We start from the raw sequence: 26,450 nt of genomic DNA, 5'->3' as shown, positions 1-26,450 counted from the left end.
ACAGTGTTAGGTCATTGCTTCTGCAAACACAGCCAGGGCTGCTCCTCTATAAAAGGGGGAGAAAGCAGCTCCAGAGCCATCACAGACCCGGAGGGGACGGTCTGTGACCACGACCACCGCAGCCCCTCCTCGGCACCCGACTTCCCACTCCAGCATGAAACTTGTGCTCTCCGCTGTGCTGTCCCTAGGGATAGCTGGTAAGTGTGTGCTGAAAGCAGGCTGGGGGGGAGCGGAGGAGCCTGGACCTCCCAGGACCACAGGCTTTCACCCTAGCCCAGGCTGTTTTACAGAGGCACCTGCAGCGTGTGCCAGACCAGGCAGCTCCTAAGTAAAACCTGGCAGCTGAGTAATTAAAACCTACCCATTTTGGCAGCTATGGATACCTGTAAACAAGGATGCCTATTCTGAACACTGATGACAGCAGCTCAGTGCAGGGCGAGGGGAAAAGCCCCCCTCTCCCCCCCGGCAGCTGCTGCGCCAGGAGAGGAGCATCCCCATGCGTGGGGTTAAACCAGCACCAGCCTGCCCGTGCGTTGGGTTAAACCTGGGGCAGCTGCAATAAAACAGCTTAAATAATGAAAAGACCCCTGGGAGGAGCTTCTGCAGGCTCCCCCCACTGCTCCCCCAAAAGTTTGCATAGGGATTGCAAAGTGGCACCGCCGTTCCTCATCTCTCTGCTCGCTCCTGGGGTGCTGCTCCCCTCGTGGGCCTCCGAGGCTTCCTGCGGCCAGGGGTGAGGCTGGTGTCCCCCAGCAGCTTGCCCTGTTCCCAGCCCTTCTCCGCTGGGCTTGGGAAGCTCCTGGACCGCTTTCAATAAGTGGAGCGCTGTCCTGCTGCCACCGCTGTGCTTTTTCTTGTGCATTTCACGCGCGGAGCGTGCCGCTGCACAGCTGGCACTGCTTGAAGCACGGCTTCTTCTCCTCTCTTGATTTGGTCAGGCAAGGGGCAGCGAGCCATGGTAAGGGTACTGCTGCTGCCTACACCCAACACGGGAAGGAGGGAGCAGCAGGTCCCTTCTGACCTCCCATAAAGCACGGCGATGACTGATGTCCTCTTGGGGACATCCCTCCTCCCCACTGCACAGAGGTTGCCTGAACGCTCTGCCACAGGGGCTGCGGTACTGGGGCTCCCCTCGCCTTCCCAGTGCTCACCAGTGCTGCCAGACTGAGCAGTGCCATGAAGCAAAGCAGTGGTGTGCTGGCTGTCACCACTGCTCATGCCACGGCCACTGGCCAGCACCGGTGGAGGGGCCCTCAGGAGGACCCAGACCAGCCCCTGCCCAAGGCGGGATGGTTGCCAGCCCCACATTAAGCTGGCCATGGCTTTTTTTCAGCCAAAAGTTGAAAAATATAGATTTAGGCAGAGAGAATTAGTGCTACGAATTCCCTGTGTGGCCAAAGTCAGCATTTCCACCAGGAGGAGCAGGTGGTGTCTGCTGGTGGAGTTATGGCTCAAAAAGTCAAAAGGACAGAATATTTCAGTGGTGAAATAGAAAATGGAAACAGCATGGATTAATTGGAAGATGCATCTGAACAAAATGTGCCTGGAGAAAGGTAAGTGTGCATGTCTTGGTCTGTATGATCCTGCCAGGAAGGGGCAGAGCTAAGGTGCAATGTGCAGCAGGGGCTGGCCAGAACGGCGGTACGGGGCCAGTCGTGCACTTTAACTGCAAGTTTCCAACATCTCTGGTGCTTAGGTTGCTGAAAGAGGCAAGAGTCTGCGTTGACCTGTGGTCTTTGCTTGATCAGCCTCCCAGCACAGCCAGGCAGCTGCATTTACTGGTGGGGCACCCTTAGAAGAGGGGGCTGTGGCTGCATGCAGGTGGTACAGCACCTTGGTTGCTGCCTGTGCTGGAGGAGATGGGGAGTAGAGAGGTAAATATATCTGATCTGCTGGCCACCAGGGAAGCTGTGTGTGGCAGCATACTGAACATAGTCCAACCAGATGAGAGCTGCTCTCCCTCTGGGGTTATTTGCAAAGAGGCTGCTTCAGGGGACAGTCTTTTCTTTTTGTTTGGAGTTTGGTTTCTATTGGATTTGTTCTCCTGCCCCTGTGGGTGTTGCCGTGAGCTCAGGCTGCTGGAATCACCATTCTGAGCAGGGACGTCCATTACCCAGGGATAGAGACGGTCCTTCCAGATGCTCCTGAAGGTCCACCTGTCGGGTGAGAAGGAAACTCCTTTCCTGTGTGACTTAGGAGATATGCAAAGGAGATCCTGCTGCTCCCCTGAGGCCATGGCTGCAAGGAACCAGAGATGGTGTTTCTCCCCCATTGGTGCCTTTCTCCCTCTCTGAGATGACTTTTATTATTATTATTTTTTATTTTTTTCCACAGCTCTGTGTTTTGCTGCTCCCCCCAAGACAACCATCAGATGGTGCACAATATCCTCAGCAGAAGAGAAGAAATGCAACAGCCTAAAGGACCACATGCAACAGGAGAGAGTTACATTGAGCTGTGTGCAGAAAGCAACGTACCTGGACTGCATCAAAGCCATCTCGGTGAGTGGGCAGCAAACAGCTGTGCTGGGCACTGAGGAGGTTGCAGCAGCACCTTCCACCTGGAGAAAGGGTTTCCTTCGAGTCACTGGTAAACCTGTGATCCTACTGTGGAGAAGGACTCACCCACAAGGATCCAGGAGAGACTGCTGGGAAGTGTTTTCCCCTCATTTTGTTTATTGATTGAAATCTCTTGCTCTTTAGAATAACGAAGCAGATGCCATTAGCTTGGACGGTGGTCAAGTTTTCGAGGCAGGCCTTGCCCCCTATAAGCTGAAGCCCATTGCTGCTGAGGTCTACGAACGAAGTGGAGGTAACGTTTTCACGTAGCATTTTTAAGCCAAGTGGTGGTAGCAAACTGGTGGTGCAAAGGCCTTCCTTTCCACCTAGTGCTCCCATGTTGTTTCTGCTGGGTGTCTGAGCTATTGTCCCTGGCTTCCAGATCCCCGAGGGGAAGGGAGGGAGCCAGTTATGCCAAAATGTGAATCATCTGTTGCTGCCCATGACCACTGGGTCACTGCAATGGAAGGGGACAGAACCAGTGCCCTGCTAGTGCTGGTAGCTGTGCTGAAAGTCACCAGTGATGCGGTGATGCAGTGGCCATGAATGGAGATCACCGTCAGCAGAAATCCCAGCCCTCCCAAAATGTGGCCTGAAAGTTGTTCGGAAGAGATCCCAGAGCTATTCTGCTATCAGAGACCTTGAACGGCGCAGGTAAAACACAGCAGTCCGCACAGCTTGCTGTGCAGCCATTGACCAGAGCAGCTTACAGCCGCAGCAGCACTGCCATTAGTGGTTGTGGAGGACTGCCTTGTTGAGATAACCAAGGCAAGAGGTGCAGGCAGTGCACAGAAAAATGTAGAGGAGAGTAAAGAAATTCTGCAGCAGTCCTGTCTGATAAGAGTTTGCTCTGGTGCTCCATCCCTGCCAACTCCCTGTGCTGTCCTCCCTCTTTCCCTTGCTCCTCCGGGGAGCCAAACAGACACTGTTTCTCCGTTTTGCCTTTATCACCTCGAGTGATCCCACACATCCAAAACTCCCAATCTCTTTTGACCAATCTCTTTTCTCCCCCTCTGCCCAGGAGGTCAGTCTGCTTGTACGCAATATTCAGGATCAAAGCAACAGGGGTGGGTCATTCTTGACCATGTCTAAAACTCGGTCACTTTATTCATATGTAATGTGATGGAGCTGGTATAATTTTAAAGACTAGATGTGGAATTTCAGACTTGTAACGCTTACATGAATGCTCCAGTGGGCAATGGTGTTTGAGAAAAGACTTGTTTAGGCAACCTTGTATGTATATGTCCACAACGTATGTCCAGTGACAGAGCATTTTGCATGTGATAGTGTTTTCAGGATGCTTACGACTACTTGCTGTAATGTACACCACTGGTTCAATATCGGCAGTGTAGCTCACTCCTGAGAAAATGGGAAGACCAGGCTTGTTCAAGCAAAGCTATTAATTACCTCCCTCCTTCTCGCACTGCAGGCTCCACAACCAGCTACTACGCTGTGGCTGTTGTTAAGAAAGGAACAGACTTCACAGTAAATGACTTGCGAGGCAAGACCTCCTGCCACACGGGCCTGGGCAGATCCGCTGGCTGGAACATCCCCATCGGGACTCTCATCCACCGTGGAGACATCGAGTGGGAAGGCATAGACTCAGGCTCAGTCGAGCAAGGTGACGTGGGGAACATCACGAGAAATGGGCTGATGTTAAGCCAGGGGTGGTGGCGAGGTGAAGGCAGCGTTGCCTGATCTTCTGCAGAGGTTCAGAGGCAACTTGGAGAGCAACCGAAGCATTTACTTTCTTTCCATGTTTCCCCCCCAAACCCTTCCTGGTCCTTGTAAAAGGGAGTTTTAGAATAACCATTGCATGTTTCTCCCCTGCAGCGGTGGCCAAGTTTTTCTCTGCCAGCTGTGTGCCTGGTGCCACCACTGAACAAAAGCTGTGCCGTCAGTGCAAGGGGGACCCCAAAACCAAATGCCTCCGCACAGCGCCTTATTCTGGATATTCTGGAGCTTTTCAGTGAGTGAAAGTTATTTTTCATTATACCAGGGACTGCTGTGCTGTAATCAGGGGTCCTGATGAGGTGGAATTTATAGAACTGGGACTGCTGGTAATTAAAGATCCAATTAGCAACAACTGGCAGGCAGTTAGCAGGAGCAGAAAGAAGGAGCTCAGCTGTCTGATTTTGCACAGACCTAAGGATATGTAGCATTAGCATTGTGGTAAGTCTAACTGGGTCTCTTGAGTATTACTTCTTTGCCATTATATTTACTTCCCTGCCAGCACAGCTTTTTTGGGAAGACTGCTGCTCTGCGGTTGCAGTTTATGCCAAAGTAATTTGCTGGAACAGGAGACAGGGAGCCGTGATGTCTGTTGTTTTTTGTTTGTTTTAACATTTCTTCTGTTTCCTCTCACCTACAGGTGTCTGAAAGATGGAAAAGGAGATGTGGCTTTTGTAAAACACACGACTGTTCGAGGTAGGCCTGCAAACCACTTGTTTCTCCTTTCCATTCCAACCTCTTGCTTCCACTCCATCCTGGGATTAGTCTACACTGTGCAAACTTTTGTTTCTCTCCTAGCTTACTTCATACTTCAGATCTTTTAAACTCTGGAAATACGTTTTGCACACTGGATTAATTACAGGACTAACTTATCCTTGTTACTGAAAAATATGATTGTGAGCATTGTGGGGTCTACTTCTCCTTTGGGATTCTTCTTTGAGGACGGAAAACCTGCTTGATTTAAGTTCAAAAGCATTACCATTGGTGCCATATTGCAGGGGCAGCTGTAGCGTTATGACAGCAAATGCAGGGCGAGCATGAGGTGGGTAGAGAAGCTCACCCATTCCTCTGGGAGCTTTGGTCCACAGCAAGAGATTACTACCTGCACCTCTTGGAGAGGGAACGTGGCCTGGCACTGCCAGGACCTGCAGCGAGCTCGGCAGAGGGCCACCAACAGGGCCACATGGCTGGAATGCTTGTCTTGCAAGGAGAGGCTCGGGGAGGTGGGCTTGGTCAGCCTGGAGAAGAAAAAGCTTTGGGAGACCTCAGAGCAGCCCGTCTGTACCTACAGGGAGATTAGCAAGGAGGCGAAGCCAAGATTGTTACAGAGTTGGACTATGGAAAGATGAGAAACCATGGTCATAAAGCAGGGTTTGTGAACCAATTGAAAAGACAGGTTCGGACAAGATGCAAGGAGAAATTGTTTCCCTGTAAGGACAGTCAGGCAATGGGACAGGCTGCCCGGGACAGCCGTGCAGTCTCCATCCTTGGAGGTTTTCAAGATCCAACTGGAGCAACCTGGTCTGCCCTGCTTTGAGCAGGGGTTTGGACCAGAGATGTTCAGAGGTCCCTTCCCACCTGAATTCTCCTGTAATCCTGTGCTCTCTGACCTGGTCTCTGTTTTCAGCCTTGATACTGGCTATCCGCTGGCCTTCACAGACCATGTGCGGGGCCTGACCTGTTAAATCTACTTGTAAGGTGTTTGTAAATTTATTTGTATTCATATCTATATGCACGTGCCTGGATGTCCAGGCACTACTGCCACATAAATAAATACTGATGGGCTAGTTATGGCAGCAGTAGAGATCATCTCATGTGCATGCGGATTCTTTCCGCGCTGCCTTCGTATGACCACAATGATCCCATCTCTCCTAACACCTTTGCATTATTGCAAAGAGGTTTGTGCAACTTGTCTGCAGTGAAGAATTCTTCCCTGATATTCAGCTGGAATAAATCAATGACAAAGTTGCCCCATGCTGGGCCATTGTCTATTTTTGTGGAGATGCAACTCATGGTTCCCCTCTTCCTCTAGAAAATGCCCCAGAGGAGAAGGATGAGTATGAGCTGCTGTGTCTGGATGGCACCCGTCAGCCTGTGGACAGCTACAAAACCTGTCACTGGGCCAGAGTGGCTGCTCACGCTGTTGTGGCTCGGGATGATAGCAAGGTTGATGACATCTGGAGCTTTCTCTCAAAAGCACAGGTACCTGCAAGCTCTGCTTTCCTTCCCCTGCCATCCCTCTTCTGTCCCATGGCTTTGCTTGCTCTCTCCAGCTTTCCGAATGCTTTGGTGTAGTTATTTGCTGATTATTTTTTCCCTGTGGCAGAGCAACTTTGGCGTGAGCACAACCAGCGACTTCCACCTCTTCGGGCCACCTGGCAAGAAGGACCCAGTCCTCAAGGACTTGCTTTTCAAAGACTCTGCTATAATGCTGAAGCGTGTCCCAGCACTGATGGATTCCCAGCTCTATCTAGGCTTTGAGTATTACAGTGCCATCCAGAGCCTCCGGAAAGGTGGGCAGGACGTGAGATATGGATGTATTGTCAGTGGGAAATGCATTGAAGGGACATGATCATAAAACACATCTGGGGAAAGGAAGATGACTTTCCAAGTATAGACAGTATTCTCCATAAAATATTTCCTGTGAAAGGTATTGGCTTGTGTGGTTGGTAGGGAATCGGCATGGTCAAAACTGCTGCTCAGAATAGCTGTTTCTGGGATGTAAGAGTACAGGATCAGGAGGAACATCCCAGGACATCAGGCCCAGCATTGGCCATTTGCAGGAAACAGGGTTCTTTACTTTCATCCGGACTCATCAAGCATTTACTGATGTCCTAGCTGGCTTTCTGAGTCAGATGTCCAACAAATGACCTCTGAAAGCCGTTTAACATCCACAGTTGGGCAGAGGTCTCTGTGGTAGGCTCAGCCACCATGGCATTTATAGAAGGAGGCACATCGACTTCACATAGCATCAAAACATGTTATTCAAATGCTACCTCACAAAACCATGACCAGGTGGTGCTTCTCCGCCTCCCTCTGGTCCCAGTCCCGAGGCTGGCTGTGTGCAGATGGCTTCGTGGCAGAGTCCCCCTCACCCAGAAAGCTGCCTGCCCGTGGCCCTGTGGTTCAGCAGAGCTCTGGGCTTATTCTTTTTTCTCCGGCCGGTTTCTGCAGATCAGTTGACTGTCAGCCCTAGAGAAAACAAGATTCAGTGGTGTGCAGTAGGCAAGGATGAGAAGAGCAAGTGTGACCGCTGGAGCGTGGTGAGCAACGGGGAGGTGGAGTGCACCGTGGCAGACAACACGAAGGACTGCATTATTAAGATCATGGTAGGGCTTTTTTCCTTTTCTTCTCCCCGGGATTCTTTCAGCTGGAGAGAGGCATTGCCTCTTTCAGCCTGCTAAGAGATCTAGGGGTGGGATTTTACCATAAAATGCTTGGGGCTTTCTGAGAAATAACAGCAGGCAGAAACCAACCTTATCATAGGGAAAAGGCTCAACTAGCTCTTAAGATTAACATCTCAAAGATTAACATCTTTGAAAAACGTTATTAGACAGAGTTCTTCTTTGGTGTTTCCTAAACAAGAAATAATTTTCTGGTGTGAAGTAACTTTTTATTTAGAAAAGGAAGGTGACTATAGTAAAATAGAAAAAGAAGAAAGTGAGAAATAGATTTTGAGTTCAAATAAAATGAAACGGTTGTACTGGCCAGAAGCCTTAAAAAACAAACAAACAAACAAACAAACAACAACAACAAAAAAAAACATAATTTGTTGAGAAAGGTGTTTTAGACTGACTTGCTTGCATCAGTCAAGCCTGTTATTTTCCTCTGTACTGAAAAACAAACAAGTTCCAAACAAGATCCAAACAGGGAAATCTTCTTCTGCAGTTAAGAGGTCTTGTTCTCTGATGCAACCCAGAGTAGCTGTAATATCTTGCTTAGTCTCCTGCCATTGGATCTGGCAAATCCTCTGAAATTCTTCGCCTCTAACAACCAGTTTTCCCTCAGACTTAGAGCGTGCCCTGCTTGCTGATCCAGCCTGCAATGCAAGCGCTCTCACCTTCGAGTTGAGTGTCCCAGCCTACAAAGAGCAGTTCTTCTTGCCATTTCGGGGTCACACAGAGAAAGGCCATTGCCTGCTCAGGAGAGAATGGGTTCCATGGTGTAGATGATGTTAGTTCAGAAAGTTGGGTCAGTACTGTGGAAACAGCACAAAATGCAAACTCCAAAGGACAGGTGGGATAAGGAAACAGGCTGGGAGATGCACCCACGTGAGCCTGCGAGTGCCTGGAGGTGAGAGCTGCTGCAGGAGGTGGTTACAGCACACGTGAGAGGTAATTTCAGAGCACCCTCTCTTTGCACCAGCAAGAACTTGTCTGGCCGTGTGCTACCCTCTCAGGCCCCTTTGCCCCCAGCCTGTCTCCTCTCATTTACTGCTTCTTTTAAGATCCAGTTTCCAAAAAGAGCTGCTCAGGGGAAATACAGTGTCATTTCGTCACCATGTGGTTTTCATTGCAGAAAGGTGAAGCGGATGCCATCAGCCTAGATGGAGGTTTTGTCTACACTGCTGGCGTGTGTGGGTTGGTGCCAGTGATGGGAGAAAGCTATGAGGGTAAGTGCAGTCCTGGTGCTGAGGAAGGGGTAGGTGCGAAAGCATTGGGTTTATTCCAAAACCTAGAAAGCAGCCTCAGTGCTGCATCCCGCAGAAAACACGTGGTGTGCAGGGCAGCTCTACTTGACGCTACATGCCTGAAAAATCAGGATTGTGATTTGGATTGTGCTCCAGCTCCTATCTTCTTCATTTTAATCATGATGCCCCTGTCCTTTAGCACTGGTCTTGGTGAAACTAGTTGTCTTAGCACTGAGGAACGGACAGAGGCTGTTCTTTGTTCTGTCAATTTGCTCAATGCGACCTTAAATAACCACTTCTAGAATGAACTTTCTCCAGCAAATAGTGAGCTTGATTCATTTTTGGATTTGCCATATGTTTTATCTAATATCTTCTTCTTTTTCCCTCCCTCAGATGACAGCCAGTGCAGCAAAGCAGAAGGACAACCAGGTAATTACTACCAACAGAGACAATTGTCCATTCAGATATAAGAAGAAAAATACATATACAGTCATGAGCTGAGAATTAATGGCCACTCTCCACACAAAGAGTTTTGTAAGAGCCACTGTGTACAACACAGATGTGAAAAATTTGGGTGAGAAATTAACATTTAAATGGAAACTCTGGGTCTGCAAGCAGATACCAAGGCAAAGCATATGGCAGCAGCAGAGATTTGTGCAGGTCTCACTGTGACATTGCCAGGGCTGCAGAGAAAGAGGGACTGGGCTGTAGCATTGGGGGATTGTTTTTTATAGAAATAGAAATTTGATATATTTTTTTTTATCAAATAATTTTTTTTATCAAATAAATTTGATATAATTTTTATAGAAATACAAATAGAGAGAGGAAGGAAGGTTTTGTCCTTTGCTAAAGAGGATATGAAATCCGGAGGCACGCATTGTGTACATCTTACCACAGCCTTCTTGCATACCTGAGTACCAGTTTTGTGGGGGAGAAATGTCAGGGGTAATAATTTCCCAGGAGCATGGTGGGAATAGATGCATCACATCTACAAACTGTTCTCCTGTTGCTGTGTGGCCAGTCCTTCATAAGGGCAAAATATTTCTGCTACGCTGTGCATAGCTGCCCTCTCCTAAGTGTAGCTGACACTCTGGTAAGGAAGCACAGTGGGATCCTTGGGTCAGTCCTTAATTCTCCTCTATTTTCCTTCCAAAAGCATCATACTTTGCTGTGGCTGTTGTGAAGAAAGCCGACAGTACCATCACATGGAACAATCTGCAAGGCAAGAAGTCGTGCCACACTGCTGTTGGGAGAACTGCTGGCTGGAACATCCCCATGGGCTTGATTCACAACAAAACCGGGAGCTGCAATTTTGGTGAGTCAAGACGTACATCCATTTGTCTGAGCTAGAAACCTGCAAGCAAAAACGTTTTGCCATGCCTCCTCTGATCTACAAAGCTTCTTGTGCCTCGAAAACTCTCACTTGGAGAAGGAAATGAGGATGAGTCTGTTATTTAAGGTTTCAGTGAGCAAAGTTTCAGGCTGTTGGTGACTGATTCTGACTAGGATATGGCACATCAGCTGCTTTGGGGGAGGGGGGAGGGCTTCACTTTCTTTTCACCTTTCTCCCCTTCCCCTTTCAGCAGCCCAAAAGGCATTCCCAAAATGGGAACACAGGCTGCCCCAGGTACAGGGGGGCTGCTCCTTGTGCAGGACGCTGTGTAGGAGTAAAGGATGGATTTCTGAATCCCAGAAGGGCTGAGAATAGGGGATAGAGGCTGCTCTCAGTTCAAGAAACTTTAAGGGACTGATCTGACTCCCTTGAGAATAGTGGGTTAAAAGTCTGCATTGCTCAGAAGATCAGCCTCTATATCCAACATTCGGTCAGAGAGAATTACAGTCCAACAAAAATAATGTGGAGATATTATGGACCAAGGCAAATTAAGCATATAATTATTAACAGCAAATCTAATCTCAAGAACATACTATTGTTATTAAGATTTAGACTCTGCCTCTCCATCCTCCTACCTGCCTTTCCTAATGCCCCTTCTTCTCCCTGAGTTTTCATATTGCTGCCAACTCCAGTCATGCCTACCCAGAAAGGCTGGCTCCACGTGAGCTGGGAATGGTTTGCACAAAACACATTCTTCTTTCAATGCCAAGATCATCAGTCACACCAAGGGATGAGATTCCTAGTCAACGCATGATGCGTGTGATGTGCTATCTGCTGAGGCACACTCCTCCTCGCATCGCAGCCTGTTCCCAGTCCCCGCTGACTGCTCATATAAGATCACCTCAAGAACGTATTATGAAAAGAAACCCCAGTTTTCCAGTGCAGGAAAAGTAAATTTCTTGTATTCCTGCCCTCAGACGATTACTTCAGTGAGGGCTGTGCTCCTGGTTCTCCTCCTAACTCCCGCCTCTGCCAGCTGTGCCAAGGTTCAGGGGAAAACCTGCTGGAGAAGTGCGTTGCCAGCAGCCACGAGAAATACTATGGATATACTGGAGCTTTCCGGTAAGTGGGGAAAACGCTCAGGTACCTGGGGCTGATCAGAGAGGTGATGGGTAGATCGTGCATGGGGTATGGCCTCATGCTGACACTAGTCCGCTGACCTTTTCTTTTTCTCCATGACACTGCTGCAGGTAGATAAGCCTGTAATATTACTTACGTACTCCATATGATTTTTCTTTATGCAGCTGTCTTCCCACTGTCTATTCTCCTTTTCTCCAGTGTAGGTGCAAAATGTTCCCATTCTGTAAAAATTAATGTCCTGGTCCTTCCAGGCAAACTGGGAGAGACATGAGCGTTTTGGCCAGACCTCCTACAACGACAATGGTGCTACGCTTAATTACATAGCAAACTATGTAAAATAAAGAATGTTAAAAGATGGGAACCCAGAAACAATGCTGCCACTGGATACTCCCTGCTAAAAATGCTGCTTGCCTTAGTTAAAACGAACAATTCCCTAAAAAGAGAAGGGACCAGAGGTCAACCCCAGTGCCATCTCCTCTGTACCAACCAGTAGCAGATCAAGTCTAAGTAATTTGTATTGGGCACAAACTTAAAAAGAGAATAAATCTTTTTTTCAGTTACATCTAATAGCAAAGAGACCCTGCTGCAGGATTTGCAGTCATTTTGGTGCAAGTTTGACTTTTTACATGTCTATTGAAAGGTGCAGCCAGGCACTGCAGAAAGCAATGCAAATTCTGAACTTGGCTGAACTACTTTCTGACAACAATCAGTTACTTAGTATGTTAAAAGGATGCATGTGTTTTTCCAGGATGTGTTAAAAGACCATGTTTCAGATATCCTTAAAATATTCATGGCAGGGCTTCTAGACCTGACTGTGTTTAGAGACTAATTTCACAAAGTAAGATACAGGTCAGAATCCAACCTGTGGGAAAGGACCAGGACTCCGTCACCCACATCACTTGCCTTTCTTTGTACTTCACAGGTGTCTGGTTGAGCAGGGTGATGTGGCCTTTATTAAGCATTCAACTGTTGGCGAAAACACTGATGGTATGTGGTTATCCTCTTGCATGGGACTTGGCAGGACTGCTTCCCCCATCTGCGTTATTTTCATTCCCAAAACATTAACTTCAGCTGCACAATTATTCTGGTGGCCTATTAACTACAAACTCCATATGGCCTCTTTTGTACACGCAAAGTATCTAAGTGTCAGTGCACACACGTGCAGGGACAAATGCTTTGCTTGGGTGTTGAGAGGGTGATTATGACTCTACTATACAATATCTCTGAATCTCCAAACCAATTCTCTTCATAGGCAAAAATAAAGATGAGTGGGCCAAAGGTCTGAAAATGGAGGACTTTGAGTTGCTGTGCACTGATGGGCGACGGGCAAATGCCATGGATTACAAGACCTGCCACCTGGCCAAAGTTCCTACCCATGCTGTGGTTGCACGCCCCGAGAAAGCAAGCAAAATCCGTGAGCTGCTGGAGAGACAAGAGGTTAGTGGTACTGACAGTGGGAGGAATGTTCTGGGGTGGTTTTTACACGTTTGCATTTTTAGAGCAATGATGCTCTCCAAGTCAGTGAAATGTGGAAGATTTTGACTTACTGATATGGGGTCAGAGCCTTGTCCCTCAGCTTCCCCCTCCCTCCATCCCTTCTGAACTGCTCTTACAGCTGTGTTTTGGAGACTCCTCTGGGGTGCCTGATCTCTGACCCAGCTGTGTCAGGCACAAGGTAGGCAGCAAGCCATCCAGCCCTCCTGGAACATAGACGATCCTCCAGCTACTGCTGTCAGCATAATCAGTTTATGTCAGCTCTTTTTGATTTCACGCCGACAATGCTGAGATTTTCTCCACCATCTGGATCTGTTAAGAGACACTTTGGAAGTCAGCTCCTTTTGCTTTCAGCTCTTGGTGAAGGCACAGAACCTGCTGGCAGCTCCTGCCAGTGGGATCTGCATATAGTGAAATACTAAAAAAGAAAAAATTTTTGTTTTGCCGGTCATGCCACAAGTGTGCTGCTTACCACTGAGAGCCCTGCCACCTAGTAACATGGACAGAAGATTCAGTCCTAAACTTTTGGAGCTTGACTGGGGGCTCCCCAGGACAAGGAGTTTGTGGTGAAGAAGTAGTACTAAAAGTGAGGCTTGTACAAGCTGAATCTTGCTTTCTTTCTACTTCTTACATACACTTACCTCTTCATGCCTTTATTTCAGAAACTGTTTGGATCACATGGAACCGAGAAAGAGAGATTCATGATGTTTCAGTCTCAAACCAAGGATCTTCTGTTTAAAGACTTGACCAGGTGCCTGGTTAAACTTCACCAAGGAATAACACACAAGGAGTTTCTCGGAGATGAATACTATGCTTCAGTTGCTAGCCTCAATACCTGCAACCCATCAGGTAAATGTAACAGCCTCAGGACAAAGTCAGTGAATCGCAGTTCTTAGCATCTGCCATATGGACAGTTATTTCTGTTGCTGTCCATTTAAATTTTTTTAAAGAAAAATGAGGATAACTCATAAAGCTGCCAATATACTTCTCCCAGAGTTTCCTGAGCTAACTTCTGCCAGATTGGAAACTTGTTCTGGCATCAATGGGAATGAACGACTTTTAATTACCTTTAGAAAACATGGAGTTTGAGAAGCGGTAAAAAGAACCCACCCTGTCCTGTCAGCCTGTGTTCAGTGTGATCTGTGGTTAGTGCACACTTCTGGTGGTATGGTGGATATGTTTTCCACAGTATGACAATGTTGGCATGGTTGGCTGTGCACTGGTAGGATGGGAGCGATGTTGCGTTTTCTGTTTAAATGCGAGGTCTGAATTCCTCCCTGTCCTTTCCCTTTTCAGATCTCCTCCAGGTGTGCACCTTCCTTGAGGACAAGTAACAGCATGGGAAGGGCCCTCATCGAAGGGGGAGGAAACCTAGTGCCGTGACTCCTTTCGTGCCCTCAGCTCCAACACTGACCCACAGAGGGCCCTCTGCCTTCGCTGCTTCCTCTGCCCTTCTTCATCACTCTGAAAGTGTCTATTTGAAACTTCACGGTTCTCTGCTGCTGTCACAGCAAGGAATAAAATCTCGAAGTCTAAACAGGTTTCCTGATATTTCTCAAATTAGTTATTATGCCCACTCCTTCCCTGGCACCTCTTGCTGCAGGCCAGTGGCAGACTCCAATCTGGCTATTGCCATTCAAGGCTATTGCTGCCCAACAGAGAAAATCTTTTCAGTATTTTCTAAGGCAAAATGGATTAAAGGTGTCCTAGAGTCTTATTAACAGACATTTTTTTATTATCTGTGCTTCCACTTCACCCAGATTATCCCATTATCTCCCCAGAAGACAACAGCTGCCCATTGTGTTTGGGATATAGGAAGAGAGAGAGTGTTTATGTGAGGGAAGCTGAAGGACAGAGAATGTAAAGAACAACAACAACAAAATACAAAAATATAGTGGTTGTAAGACGGAAGGTGTGAATAGAAACCATTCCATCTCATATCTCAGCTGGGTGGATATGAATAGTGCAGAAGCAGAGTTATTTCCACCAGGCAGTACACTTAAAATGCAGTATGTTGCTGTGGAGAGCCCAGGCTTAGACTTCCTTTCTGAAAAAAAATCTTGAAAAAAAATCTAGGACCTATTTAGAAACCTGCATTTTGCTGAGCTTCTGCTGAGCTACAAAAAAAATAAAATAAAATAAAATAAAATAAAAGGCCAGCAGGTAGTAACCCTCTTGTCAAGGCAGGCATAGAAAAACTGCTGAGGAAAAAAAAATTAATTCCCATCTTTGCAGGAATTAATATTTTGATGGACTTGCAGTGATGATATTTGAATGCATATTACATGTATTGCAAGACATCCACTAGCCTAACCAAAGATCACTTTTGAAGACAGAAAGTTAAAGTGGAAGCAATGGTATTCAGTCCCTCACACTTTTGTAGGTTCAAGTATATTGGACAGATGGTTTGTTTAATCTGTTCTTAAGAACCAGCAAAGAGAGACAGTGTCCCTAAAAGAGCCTGTTTCTACAACTAACTCCTGGTACAGGTGGAAAGCTTTCCCCGAGAACAAAACTCCACAACCTTCCTGGGCAGTCTGTCCCACTGCTTGCCTGTCCTGAGGGGAAGAGGTTTATCTCATATCCAGTCTGAACCTCTCTTGTTTCTATATGCTTCCCTTGCTTCTTGTTCTGCACCACTGTGAAGAGCCTGGATCCATCTTCCTGCCACCTGGAAGAAATGTGGCAGCTGGTGCCAGGTCTGCCCTGAAGCCATCTCTTCTCCAGCCTCAACAAACCCTGGTCCCTCAGCCCCCAGGGTCATCCTGCTGGCTCTCTGCTGAGTTTGCTTTTGTTCATCGAGGTCTTATTGAATTAGGGGCCCAAACCTAGCCACAGCAGCTAGGTGTGGTCTAACAAGTGCTGGGTAGAGGCCAGCAATCACCACCCCAATCCGGCTGTGCTCCAGGGATGCTGTTGACATCTCTGCTGCCTGGGCAGATGCCGGCTCCTACTCAGCCTCTCCCTGCCCAGAGCCTCGCAGCCTTTCCAGCAGAGCTGCTCCCCAGCCTGCATTGTGCTGGGGATCATCTTTCCTGGGGCAGGACCAGGCCTTCGTCCTCGCTGCATCTCGTGGGGTTCCTGTTGGTCTGTTCTTCCAGCCCACCCTAGTCCCCCAGCATGGCAGCACTTCAGCATGTTCCCAGTTTGGGGTAACTTTCAAACTTTCTAAGCCAGCACTCCATCATGTCCTTCAGGTCACTGATACAGCTGTTAGAGACAACAGCTCCCAGGATCGAGCCCCGTGGTCCCCACCCATGACCTTTCTCCGGGCAGAGTGTGACCCCACCACAAAGGACCTGCTGAGCCTCATCATCTAGTCAGCCTCATGTCCTATTCTGTTCTAATTATTTTCACAGAATGTTAGGGATTGGAAGGGACCTTGAAAGATCATCTAGTACAATCCGCACTTCTTTCAGGTCCTTCTCCCAAAAGCTGAGCACAGGACTGGAAGATGGCTGCATGCCTCGTGTGCCTCAGCCCTACCCATGCCCACCACCACTCCATCATCTTCTGGTGACAACCTGGGAGCAGGGAGAACCTTCAGGGTGCCAGGAGTAGCTCTGCCAAGAGCGGCTCTGCCTGCAGCCATCCTCCAGACCTCCGGCAGAGCCGGGGGGTGACGCTCCTTCAGTTTTAACCAATTTGGGATGCTTTTTGCCATCTCCCCATGGTGGCCTCTTCCCTCTGCTTCCCCACCTATGTCCCTTTCCCCCTCTGGGCATCGCTGCCCCTCATTGTGGCCTTCCAGTACTTGAAGGGAGCATGTAAACAGGAAAGGGAACGCCTGTTTACATGTGTTGATAGTGACAGGACAAGGGGGAATGGTTTTAAACAAAGACAGGGGAGATTTAGGTTAGATATTAGGAGGAAGTTTTTCACTCAGAGGGTGGCGAGGCACTGGAATGGGTTGCCCGGAGAGGTTGTGGATGCCCCATCCCTGGAGATCATAGAATCATAGAATATCCTGAGTTGGAAGGGACCCATAAGGATCGTTGAGTCCAACTCCTGATGGAGATATTCAAGACTAGGTTGGACAAGGCCCTGGGCAACCTGATCTAGCGGGTGGCAACCCTGCCCAGAGCAGGGGGGAGACACCAGATGATCTTCAAGGTCCTTTCCAACCCCAGGCCATTCTACGGTCCCAAGACTACAACTCCCAGGGGTCCCCGCGGCAGGGCAGTGTCCCAGCACCGGGAGCAGGGGCGGCGGCGCGGAAGCGGAGCGAGGCGGGCGGCCATGGCGGGGGCGCTGGAGCCGTACCTGGACTCGCTGCGGCGGGAGCTGCAGGCGCCCGGCCCCGCCGCGCTCTCCGTGCTGCTGGCGCTGCTCCTCGTCGCCATCACGCTCCGTGAGTCGCGGGGCGGGGGCGGGCCGGGCCGGGCCGGGCCGGGGGGCGGCGGCGGCGGCGGCCTCCCGGGGGCGGCGCGGGGCGCAGCGCGGTCCCCGCGGGCTGAGTCCGGCCGTGCTGTGTCCCGCAGTGCTCTGGAGGCTCGCGCAGGCCGGGAGGAGCGGCCGCAGGGCCGTGCTGCTGCTGGGGCTCTGCGACGCGGGGAAGACGCTGCTGTTCGCCAGGGTGAGTGCGGGCCGGGGCGGCCACGCGTCCTCCGCGCTCGCTTTGCCCGCCTTTAACTTCTTCTCGTCGTTTTTTTTTTTTTTTTTTTTTTTTTTTTTTTTTCCCCTCCTCGCAGCTGCTGACAGGCAGGTACCGGGACACTCAGACGTCTATAACCGACAGCTCTGCCGTCTACAGGGTCAGCAGCGACAAGGTGAGCCGGCGGGCGCTTGCTGCGAGCGCTGCGGTCGATGCCGCGGTCTGCCTGAACCCGGCCTGGTGCTTTTTGCCAGCTTGGAAGCAGTCCTGTGCTTGGCCTGAGTAGGAAAGGATTCCTTTAGGCAGTGTGCAGCCAGGAAAATATTGGCAGGTATTAGGGGCTCCTTGTCTGCAGAGGTGTTTCGTTTTTTTTTTTTTTTTTTTTTTTTACAAGAGGAAAAGGAGCAGCTTTTAAAGCTGAGTAAAACATGCAGCACTGTGGAGAGAGGGCTCTGGCATGGAGCAGGAAGATTTGTGAGGAAGCGTTGTTCTGTTGTGTTGAGTTTATTTGCTTGGCCTTAATTTCACTCCCAAGAAAATCTGCCCTTAGAAGGTTTGCAGGCTTAAAAATGGCCTTCAGCTGAACTTCATCTGGCCCCCAGAAGGGGTTGGTTATTTCCAGATGCTAGGCTGCTGCAGTTATTTTCCATTTATGATGATCTCTTCAGTTTCAGAAGCGTTTCTTTTTCTTGCTGGGTGCAGACGTGGCAGCGAAAGCATGAGCTGACAGCATGTTATCTGCTGGTGAATTTTAAAGGTAGATGTTTTTCTGCCTTTTCTGTGGCAATCTGTGTTAACAGTGGTAATAATAAGGGGTTAAAAACTTAGTAAAAAGAATTGCAGGGCTTTTTAGTTTTTTAAATTAATGTCTCTTTAAGATTGAGCAGACAGATATTTGGGGTGATGGAATGCTGTAAGACAGGCTGCTGTTTTTCTGATCAAAGGTTTCCATTAAAATACGAAAGTAGTGAGTAGACAGGGTCTCGTGTAGCGTTCTTTCCCCTCTCAGGAACAGCACATGTTATGCTGAGAACAGTGACGTGGCCCTCTGTGGTCACATCTGTCAGGAGCCTGCGAGAGACATTCGTTCTCTTTAATGTCACTGCTTTGGCTGGCTGGCTGCCTGTGGAAAGAGAAATGATTGCTGCTTTTAATTCAAGAAGTATCTTGCAAGGCTGCTTTTGCCTTATTTCCTAACAAAGCTGTGTGTATTTAGGTTGGCTTGCAGTTGGGTAGTTTGTGTGCCTGAATAGATGCCTCAATTCAGAGATTGTGGCTGATTCCGTGCCAGGGACTGGCAGAGCGGGAGGCTGTGGTTTTGCTGTGCAGAGGTATTCTTGCCAACAGAGACAGTATAAATCTGCCGGTGTACCGAGTGAGGCAGCCTTCCTAAAGCTCTGCCACTCGCACTGTGCGCGTGGTGCTTGCAGGGAGGGCGCTCTGAAGGAGGAGAGGGTGGAGCGTGCTCGTTTCTGCGTGGTTGTGCTCCGTCCTCACAGCTCTGCCAGGCGGTTTGCTGGTGTTGCTTGCTCCTTACCGAGTCCTGGCCGTGAGTGTTGTTTCTCAGCAGTTCTAAGACAGCACCTCAGCCTGTCATAATTGTTTGGGCTGATGAAGAGACTGCACCCAGGGGAGAGTTACGTGCTTCTGTCCTGTAGGGGGTCACTCCCCACTCCTGCCCCAGCTGGAGCCCGCCACCAGACTGGTTTTCCCCAGGCTGTGATCACCAGTCCCCCAGGTGCAGGTGTTGCTAACACCCTCTCGCTTCTGTTCCCAGAGCGCTAATGTGACTTTAATCGACCTCCCAGGCCACGAGAGCCTGCGGCTTCAGTTCTTGGAGAGGTTCAAGGCTGCAGCCAGGTAAGGTGCAGGCAGTTGGCAGGGGAGGAGGAAGCGGGGGATGTTATTTATTGCCAGGGATGAGCCACGTGAGGGTGCCGTGAGCTGGGTTGTGTGTGTGTGTGTCCTGAGAGTCAGCTCTGCTTTGGGGCACTGGGGGTTCTGCTTCCCCAACTTGCCTGCCTTTGTAGTGCATCAGGAGGCAAAGCAAACACAGCAGGGAGGGTTTGGGGATGCGGTATGTCTTTGAGACAGAGAGGGACAGGTTTCCTGCTGGGTGTGAACATGGGGATATACATCAGCCCCCATGTCCTGACCCCCTTTTAGGTTGAATGAGGTTGGGTGTGGAAACAGCTGTCTTGGCCTAGGCTGCAATATCTGCAGGGGAAGGTGGTTACAGAGGTTCGTGCCCAGCACCTGTTCCCTTCTCTCTCCTCCAGAGCCATTGTGTTTGTGGTGGACAGCGTAGCTTTCCAGCGGGAGGTGAAGGATGTGGCGGAGTTCCTGTACCAGGTCCTGGTCGACAGCACAGTGCTCAAAAATGCACCCGCGCTGCTGATAGCTTGCAATAAGCAAGGTATTGTGTGAGCCCTGAAGGTGGGAATGGTGGTGGTTCAGTCCCTGAGTGACGGTTGGGGTTAACGCCGTACATGGTGGCAAAATCACGACTTAGGAGTCATGATTTCAGCAAAATGAAGGCTGGAAATTAGTTGTAGACCTGGGCTACTCAGCAAGAACATTTCTAGCCGCCTCTGGAAGGACTCTTAGGTCAGGTATGTCAAATAGCTTTTCAGAGAGGCACCGACTGGAGAGCTACAGGTCTTCAGACAGGTTTAAGTAAGGCACGTAGCTTTTTGCTTGTGCAGAAAGCTGCTAGATTTTCAGATATCTACAGCTTTCCCCATTGAGGTGTGGATCCTCATAGGTTAATCAGAAGCTTTTTGCCAGAATCAGGTTTGGTGCTTTCAGATAATGAGAAAAAACAAATACTCTGCCTTATATCAGGCACTCGACTTGCCCACGGACACAAAGCTCCTCTCTCCATTATCCTACCACAGACACTGTTGTTGTTGTGCCATTAGGTCTAATGACAGCACGGTATAAGCAGGCCTTGATGTAACTTTAGGAGCCTGAAGCAGGTTCTGATCTCTGACAAAACCAAAGAGCTAATTTCCTTTTCTTTTCTCTGTCTAGATGTCACAATGGCAAAATCAGCAAAACTTATTCAACAGCAGCTGGAGAAAGAGCTGTAAGTGTGAAATTGGATCTTAAACCCTCTGAGCTTTTCTTTCTTCTCCTTTCTGTCTCTTCTGTCAATGTTCAGTGAGGCCCTTGAGCCACATCTGTTCTTTGAAGATAAAGAGCATTCTGTTTTGTCTGTGTAGGTGTAATCAGGATGAGAGAAGATTGCTCCTTGCTAAGGCACTAAGATCTAGGACTGCTGCAGTCTTGACAAAAAAAAAAAAAGGCAGTGTGTTCCTTGCTAGAAGCTGTAGTGTGGAGAACATCCCAGTCCTTACCTAAAAGTCTCCAAACAAAAGCATGTTCCTAGAATGCAGTTGTCTCGTTGCCCTCCTCTTTGGCCAGTAGATGGCAGCAGGGTGATTTGTACCGCTTCCTCTTCACTGCTGAGTGCCTAACCTCCCTTCTGTAAGGCAGTTGAAATCCTGGGGAGAGATTGCTGTTTGTATCTGTGCCTGATGCAGCCTCTTGACTTCCCTAGCCTGGCTTTTGGGGACTTAGAGGCAGTCAAATCACAGTGCATGATCCCTGATGTCACGGTGCCTCCCTCTGCCCAGATGACCTGTTGAACTAGTGAAGGTCTTGAGCACTGTGGGCCTTTTAACTTCAGGCACTTGCAGTCAGACAAGCAGCTCTCACAGTCCGGCTTCATTCCCTAGCACGAGAACAGGTTTTTGCCTCTTCAGAGGTTCTGCTTCCTTCTCCAAATTGACGCTCGTGGTTGGAAGTCATGCCTCGCTGAGGAATTGAGCAGCAGCACTTCCGTGCATTAGCCCTTCCCACCAAAAGCACTGTTTCGCAGGGGACGCGTGCCCTGTGACAGCTGCTCTCCAGCCTGGAGGGCAGAGAATGGAAAACCCCAGGACTGTGCAGGCTGTGGTAGCTGGTGTCCAGCCTCATCTGTCCTTTGAGGGCAAGTCTCCAGTTCCAGGATGTCGTTCTGAGGGGGTTGTCGTGCAGGGAGGTGTCTCTTCTCCTGGTGTGAGCGTGGTCTTGGGTCCCTGCATTGCCCCCACCCATTGCAACTCAAGAGTTTTTGACTTTTTTTTTTCCCCCTCAGCATCCTAAATTAAGTCTAGTACAGTCTGCGATGCCTCCAGGTTCATGTTTGCATCAGATTCGCGTGTTTTTGCTGAGGAGGGGTCAGACCTGGGAATGAATGAATTTCCTAAAGCACAACTCAATAATTCTACTCCCTCTAATGTGGTTAGTTTGTATCAGTCTGTGCTCTTGGCAGGCTGATCACATTGATGGGTAAGATTCACTTTGTGCAGAGAAAGAGTTGGGGCTGTTAAAAGAGATTCTGCTCCTGTTGGAAGGAGAAGGGAGACTGTTGGAATGCTGCTTTCTCTCTCAACAGGAGATTCTGGGGAGCCTGCATTGGCTCAGAGCATGGAGGAGAAAGCATAAAACTCCCAGGAAGTGTGCGTGCGAGCATGTCTAGGTTACTTAGTGTTTTCTGACCTCCCACTCTGTACAACAGCATCCATCACTTGCCACCGTGCATGACTCCTGGTGTCTGCCATGGGGATATTGGGGAAATTCAGACGAGGACATTGATGTCCAACTGTTGCTGTTGTTTATTGTAGAACAAAACCAGTTTAAGCACCCTCTCCTAGAGGGGCCTTCTGTCGTTTGTCTTGATCTCTTGAGCCTCTCAGTTGTGTCTTCCAGCAGCTGTTTTCAAGTGGCTGAAGTTCCTGTGTCTCATGGGGCAGAGTCATGGGTGTGCCTCTGGGACCTTCTGTCCTTGGTGTTCCTGGTGTCCTGCTGGCAGCTGAATCCAGAGCATCTCAGCAGCTGTGACATAGGTAATTTGTTCTGGTTCATGGTTCTTGATCCTGTCCTTTCTCTCTGCAGCAACACCTTACGAGTGACCCGCTCTGCAGCCCCCACCAGTCTGGATGGTTCCGCCGTAGGGGGCCCCGCTCAGCTGGGGAAGAAGGGCAAGGACTTTGACTTCTCCCAGCTGCCAATGAGGGTGGAGTTTGTGGAGTGCAGCGCCCGTGGCAGCAAGGGAGAGGAAGGGGATGCCGACTTCGAGGGCCTTGAGAAGTGGCTGGCCAAGATCGCTTGAACAGAGAAGGGCAGGGCGGGAGGGAGAGATGTGGGGAGGCTGGGTGGGTGGGACACTTGGAGAGTGAAAGGAAAGAGATGGTTTGAGGCACTTAAATCTCATCTTTTAGAAGATACTTCTGGAAGTTTCTTCTAGAAAGAGCTGGAAACAAGCATTGCGGTGTCTTCCTCTGCTGCTTATGGCCTTGGGAGTAACGTAATATCTGGTGTGATTTCTCTGACTGTGTCCATCACACTGCAACCTTTTTTTCCTCTCCCTTCTTCCTTCATCTTTCTCTGGGATGCTTACCCTATGGGCTTTTGTGTTTCCTTGAAATGTTTGGTCTTTTCATTTGACAGCTGCCAGGCAAATTAGGGACGAGAGCACTGCCAGGTGAGTCTTCTAGAGACTGGAATCTTTGTCCCTTTCTGCCTCGGTTTAGCGTTGCATCCCTGTTACTTCTGCTTGCTTACCTGCTGCCCTGGCAAAGTTTACAGACTCTCTGTTGGGCAGTTGCTAAGGCGAGTAAAAAAAGCTGTTTTCCTCTATCTCCTACCTCCCCATTCTTCCAGACTGGTGCAGTCCAGTTTCTGTGGGACTGGGGCGACTTAATAAATCCCAAAAGCAGGCTGGCTCATTTACCTCTGTCACTGTGCACTGCTGGTGTCTGGCTGCGGTGCCTTTGTCTTTGGGTGATTTCTTCTGTTGGATGGTTCTTGGGAGTTTTTCTTTTAAATGAGGGCTACGTCCTGAAAGCTTGTTTCACTTTCCTCTGACAGACGTGTATGCATGCTTTCCATATGACAGTTACAGAAGGGTCTTAGCTTCAAGCAATGAGGAAGATGCATTTTTAGATAGATGCCTACATTGTTGGTGAGATCTGTCATGCCAGATTGTTTGTTGTGCAATCCCCTGCCCGTCTCCTCCCTAGTGACTACAATAAAGAGACTTTTTTGTGTTTGTAATTAGCAGTTGCAGCGAAGTGAGAGAGAACGTTGGGCTGATAGCACACTCGTGTGTGAGCGCGATTCCTCCCTGCAAAAAGGTGCTTGGTGCAGAAGGAAATGTGATTTTTTTCCAGTGCTTGTTTGTGGTGGTTGAAGCCACAGGTGCTGCTGTATGTGTGCTCTCATTCAGAGAGCGCTTGTTGCTCTGGCTCTTGCAGTGGCTCGGCTGGCTATTCGGAGGCTGGAAGTGATGGTGGTGGTATCTTAATTCAGCATGTGTTAGACCTGAACTTTCCAAAGGGCTTTTGCTCTCCTTCTTCCTTGCTCTTGCCAGGAGTGTTGGTTATCAAAAGGGAAATGTTGCAGCAGCATTAGTGTTGGCCAGGTGGGAGATGAGACCCTGGTGTCACGTTGGCTATTCAGCTTCCCTTTCCTGAACAACAGCCTTAAAACCCAGGCAGTCACCCTGCCAAGCAGCTTTGTGCTCTGTTGGGGTGCTAGCTCAACATGGCTCTTCTGTGAGGATGATTGCTCTCCAGGATGCCCTACTGGATTTGCAAGGTCCTATTGCATTGAAGCTTTTCCTCCATTTTTCTTGTTTTCTCTTTTGTTTTAGGTAAGGAGGGACTGAATGGTTCCTGATGGACCTTTTCTGTCCTCTGCAGACATCTCTGGTTTGATGCTTCCTCAACTGATCTGTTGTATTCTTCTCCCTTCTTTCTGGGCATCCTCTGCCTCCCTGTAGCATTATCAAGTGTTAGTAGCGATGGGAAGAGCAAGAACAGCCTTTTCTGCAAAGACCTGTGCTTGCGATGGAGCTGGGGCTGGCATTTCTAGTCTTGTGAACCCGGTGTGTCTTCATGGGCACCTGGCCCTTTCCTCTGCAGCTGGGAGTGCTTGGGAGCGGCCCTGAGCAAGGGGCTGTGCCCTCCTGTGTAGGGAAACTTCCAGGCTGGCTGGTGACTGCAAGGGAGAGCTGAGGTGAGGCTGATCTCCAGATCAAGCCAGGAGGTGTTGGGTCCGTATGGGAGGTGGGGAGGGTTATATTTATGAAGTACCTGCTATTCTTCTATTTGCAGCCAGACCATTGCTGCAACTTGTTTTGCTTGAACTCTCTTTGCTGGAGCCCCTTCACAGGACACCTTATTTCAGTCCATAATGCTGAAACAAGAATATTTCTGTCTTTGGGTGGTAACTCTGCATAGACCCTTCTTCCAAAGCAGAGGCTGAGCACCAGCTTCTGGAAGGATAAGGTAGTATGAGGCCACAACTAGTTTTAAGTTATTCTTTAATAAATATATTCCTTAAATAAAAAGTGTTTGGCTAAATGTTTGTTCTCCAGTCCTGATTTGGCTGGTCTGTATTGGCCTCTGCCTTGACTCTTCTCAGAGTTGTTCAAGTGCACACGTGCTGAGGCTTTGCTTCTGCTCAGCACAGCACTGGAGGTCAGCCTTCCTGCTTGGTGGTCAGGTCTGTTTTGTTAAATAACAGTTGTTTGTTTTTTTTTTTTTTTTTTTTGATGGGTGGGTGTTTTGTGTACTTATTTCTTAGTCTGAGTGTTCAAGAAGTGATAATCACGTAGGCAAAAAAACCCACTTTATTTGTACAAATGCACAGGAAAATGCAAGCCAGCTGCAGCACACTGTGTGCTGAGTGGCTGAGGAAAAGAGCAGAATGGGAAACAACTGAGTTGTTTTCTCATTTTTGTCAGCTTTGTGCACTGTGTTTTTGTTCTTACCGGTAAACATTGTTCCCAGGCTGTGGGTTAGGCCAAGCACCTGCCTCTGGTCTGTAGGGACAGTTTACAAACATAGGAGAACACTGGTGGGTCCCTTCCAGCTTGGGAGGAATCATTTCCTGCCCAAGCTCTATCCCTACCAGCATGACTCTATCCCTCCATCCCAATTCCATTTCTCTGTCCTGGCTCTATTACCCAGACCCATTTCTGTCCCTAGGACCCAGCTCCATCTCCCCATCCAGTTCCATACTTAGTCTCACCTCCATCTCCTATCCTGGCTCCATCAGTCTTCTTCTTCAGCAAGTCCCAGCTCCTTCGCCCTGTCTCAGCTCCATCCCCTCATCTTGGCAGGAGCTGAGTGCCATCCCTCGCCTGCCCTTGGGGATGGCCTTGGGCAGGGTGGGGGCTACGAACAGACCACAGCAGTTGGAAATAAGACCTTTATTAATATAAAAACATGATTCACCAGCCCGATGGCCTTCTGTGCTGAGGGGACTGCGTGCTCTCGGCCAACGGGCAGGTGCTGTGGGGCTGGGAGGTGCGGCTGAGCCCCAAGCAAGTCCTGCTCAGCACCCTCTGAGCCCTCGGTGTGTTGCCAACGCTGTTTTGCCCCGAAACACATGACGGTGTAGCCGGTCTTCGCTACCCGCCTGATATCTGCGGGGAGGAATCTGCAGAGTCCCGCCCTGTCAGCGCCTCGCTGGGACAGCCCCTGGGCTGGATACTGGAAGACAGAAAAGCCTCGGTGCTGCTCAGGATAGGGACCAAGGTGGGGAGGCTGTGCTGGGAGTGCAGCAGGAGGAGGTGGCAGCCAGCGAGCACTGCGGTGGGGATAACACAGTCCTGTGGGCTCCAGGTGCCAGTCAAGGGGTCAGGGAAAGGCGCTGGCAGCTGTGGGGAGCTCACCAGGCAGAACACGTGGGTGCAGACCCCATCCACCTGCTCCATCGGCCCGCAGCCATCCATGTGGGAGTCCGAGCGGCAGCACAGCACGCACTCTGGGGGAGGCAGGGTGGCAGCCATGGGTGCGAGTGTCCCCCCACTGAGCACCTCCTGAGGACCTGGCAGGTCTCCCTGAGGGATGACCGCAAGGGCCTGGTCGGGGGCTCCTGGCAGGGCATCCCTGGGTGTCCCCAGCCATAGCGGCTCTG

At 49.5% G+C, this 26,450-nt stretch overlaps 1 protein-coding gene across 1 annotated transcript; it reads left to right on the top strand.

The window, feature by feature from the left end:
* On the top strand, positions 1 to 24,889 carry LOC121074781 (ovotransferrin). The gene is made up of 25 exons (XM_040567303.1): positions 1 to 197; positions 2,335 to 2,498; positions 2,700 to 2,808; positions 3,985 to 4,176; positions 4,389 to 4,524; positions 4,927 to 4,982; positions 6,319 to 6,488; positions 6,613 to 6,799; positions 7,461 to 7,615; positions 8,805 to 8,898; positions 9,310 to 9,345; positions 10,073 to 10,231; positions 11,227 to 11,371; positions 12,312 to 12,376; positions 12,642 to 12,826; positions 13,546 to 13,732; positions 14,180 to 14,213; positions 14,487 to 14,556; positions 16,988 to 17,234; positions 17,365 to 17,459; positions 17,575 to 17,652; positions 19,255 to 19,337; positions 19,757 to 19,893; positions 20,511 to 20,565; positions 22,419 to 24,889. The coding sequence occupies exons 1-25, from the start codon at positions 155 to 157 to the stop codon at positions 22,633 to 22,635; spliced, it is 3,099 nt and encodes a 1,032-aa protein (XP_040423237.1). The 5' UTR covers positions 1 to 154; the 3' UTR covers positions 22,636 to 24,889.
* Positions 24,890 to 26,450: the final 1,561 nt, after the last annotated feature.

The sequence above is a fragment of the Cygnus olor genome, chromosome 9, assembly GCF_009769625.2.
Source record: "Cygnus olor isolate bCygOlo1 chromosome 9, bCygOlo1.pri.v2, whole genome shotgun sequence".
In the NCBI taxonomy this organism is placed as follows: Eukaryota; Metazoa; Chordata; class Aves; order Anseriformes; family Anatidae; genus Cygnus; species Cygnus olor.
This window is presented reverse-complemented; position numbering and strand designations above follow the sequence as displayed.

What these genes read in the sequence shown, in the direction of transcription:
- LOC121074781 (XM_040567303.1), top strand. Translation starts at nt 155, where the DNA reads ATGAAACTTGTGCTCTCCGCTGTGCTGTCCCTAGGGATAGCTG. An exon ending in ACTGCATCAAAGCCATCTCG is followed by an intron (nt 2,499 to 2,699) that starts GTGAGTGGGCAG and finishes CTTGCTCTTTAG; the next exon opens with AATAACGAAGCAGATGCCAT. An exon ending in AACCGGGAGCTGCAATTTTG is followed by an intron (nt 10,232 to 11,226) that starts GTGAGTCAAGAC and finishes TCCTGCCCTCAG; the next exon opens with ACGATTACTTCAGTGAGGGC.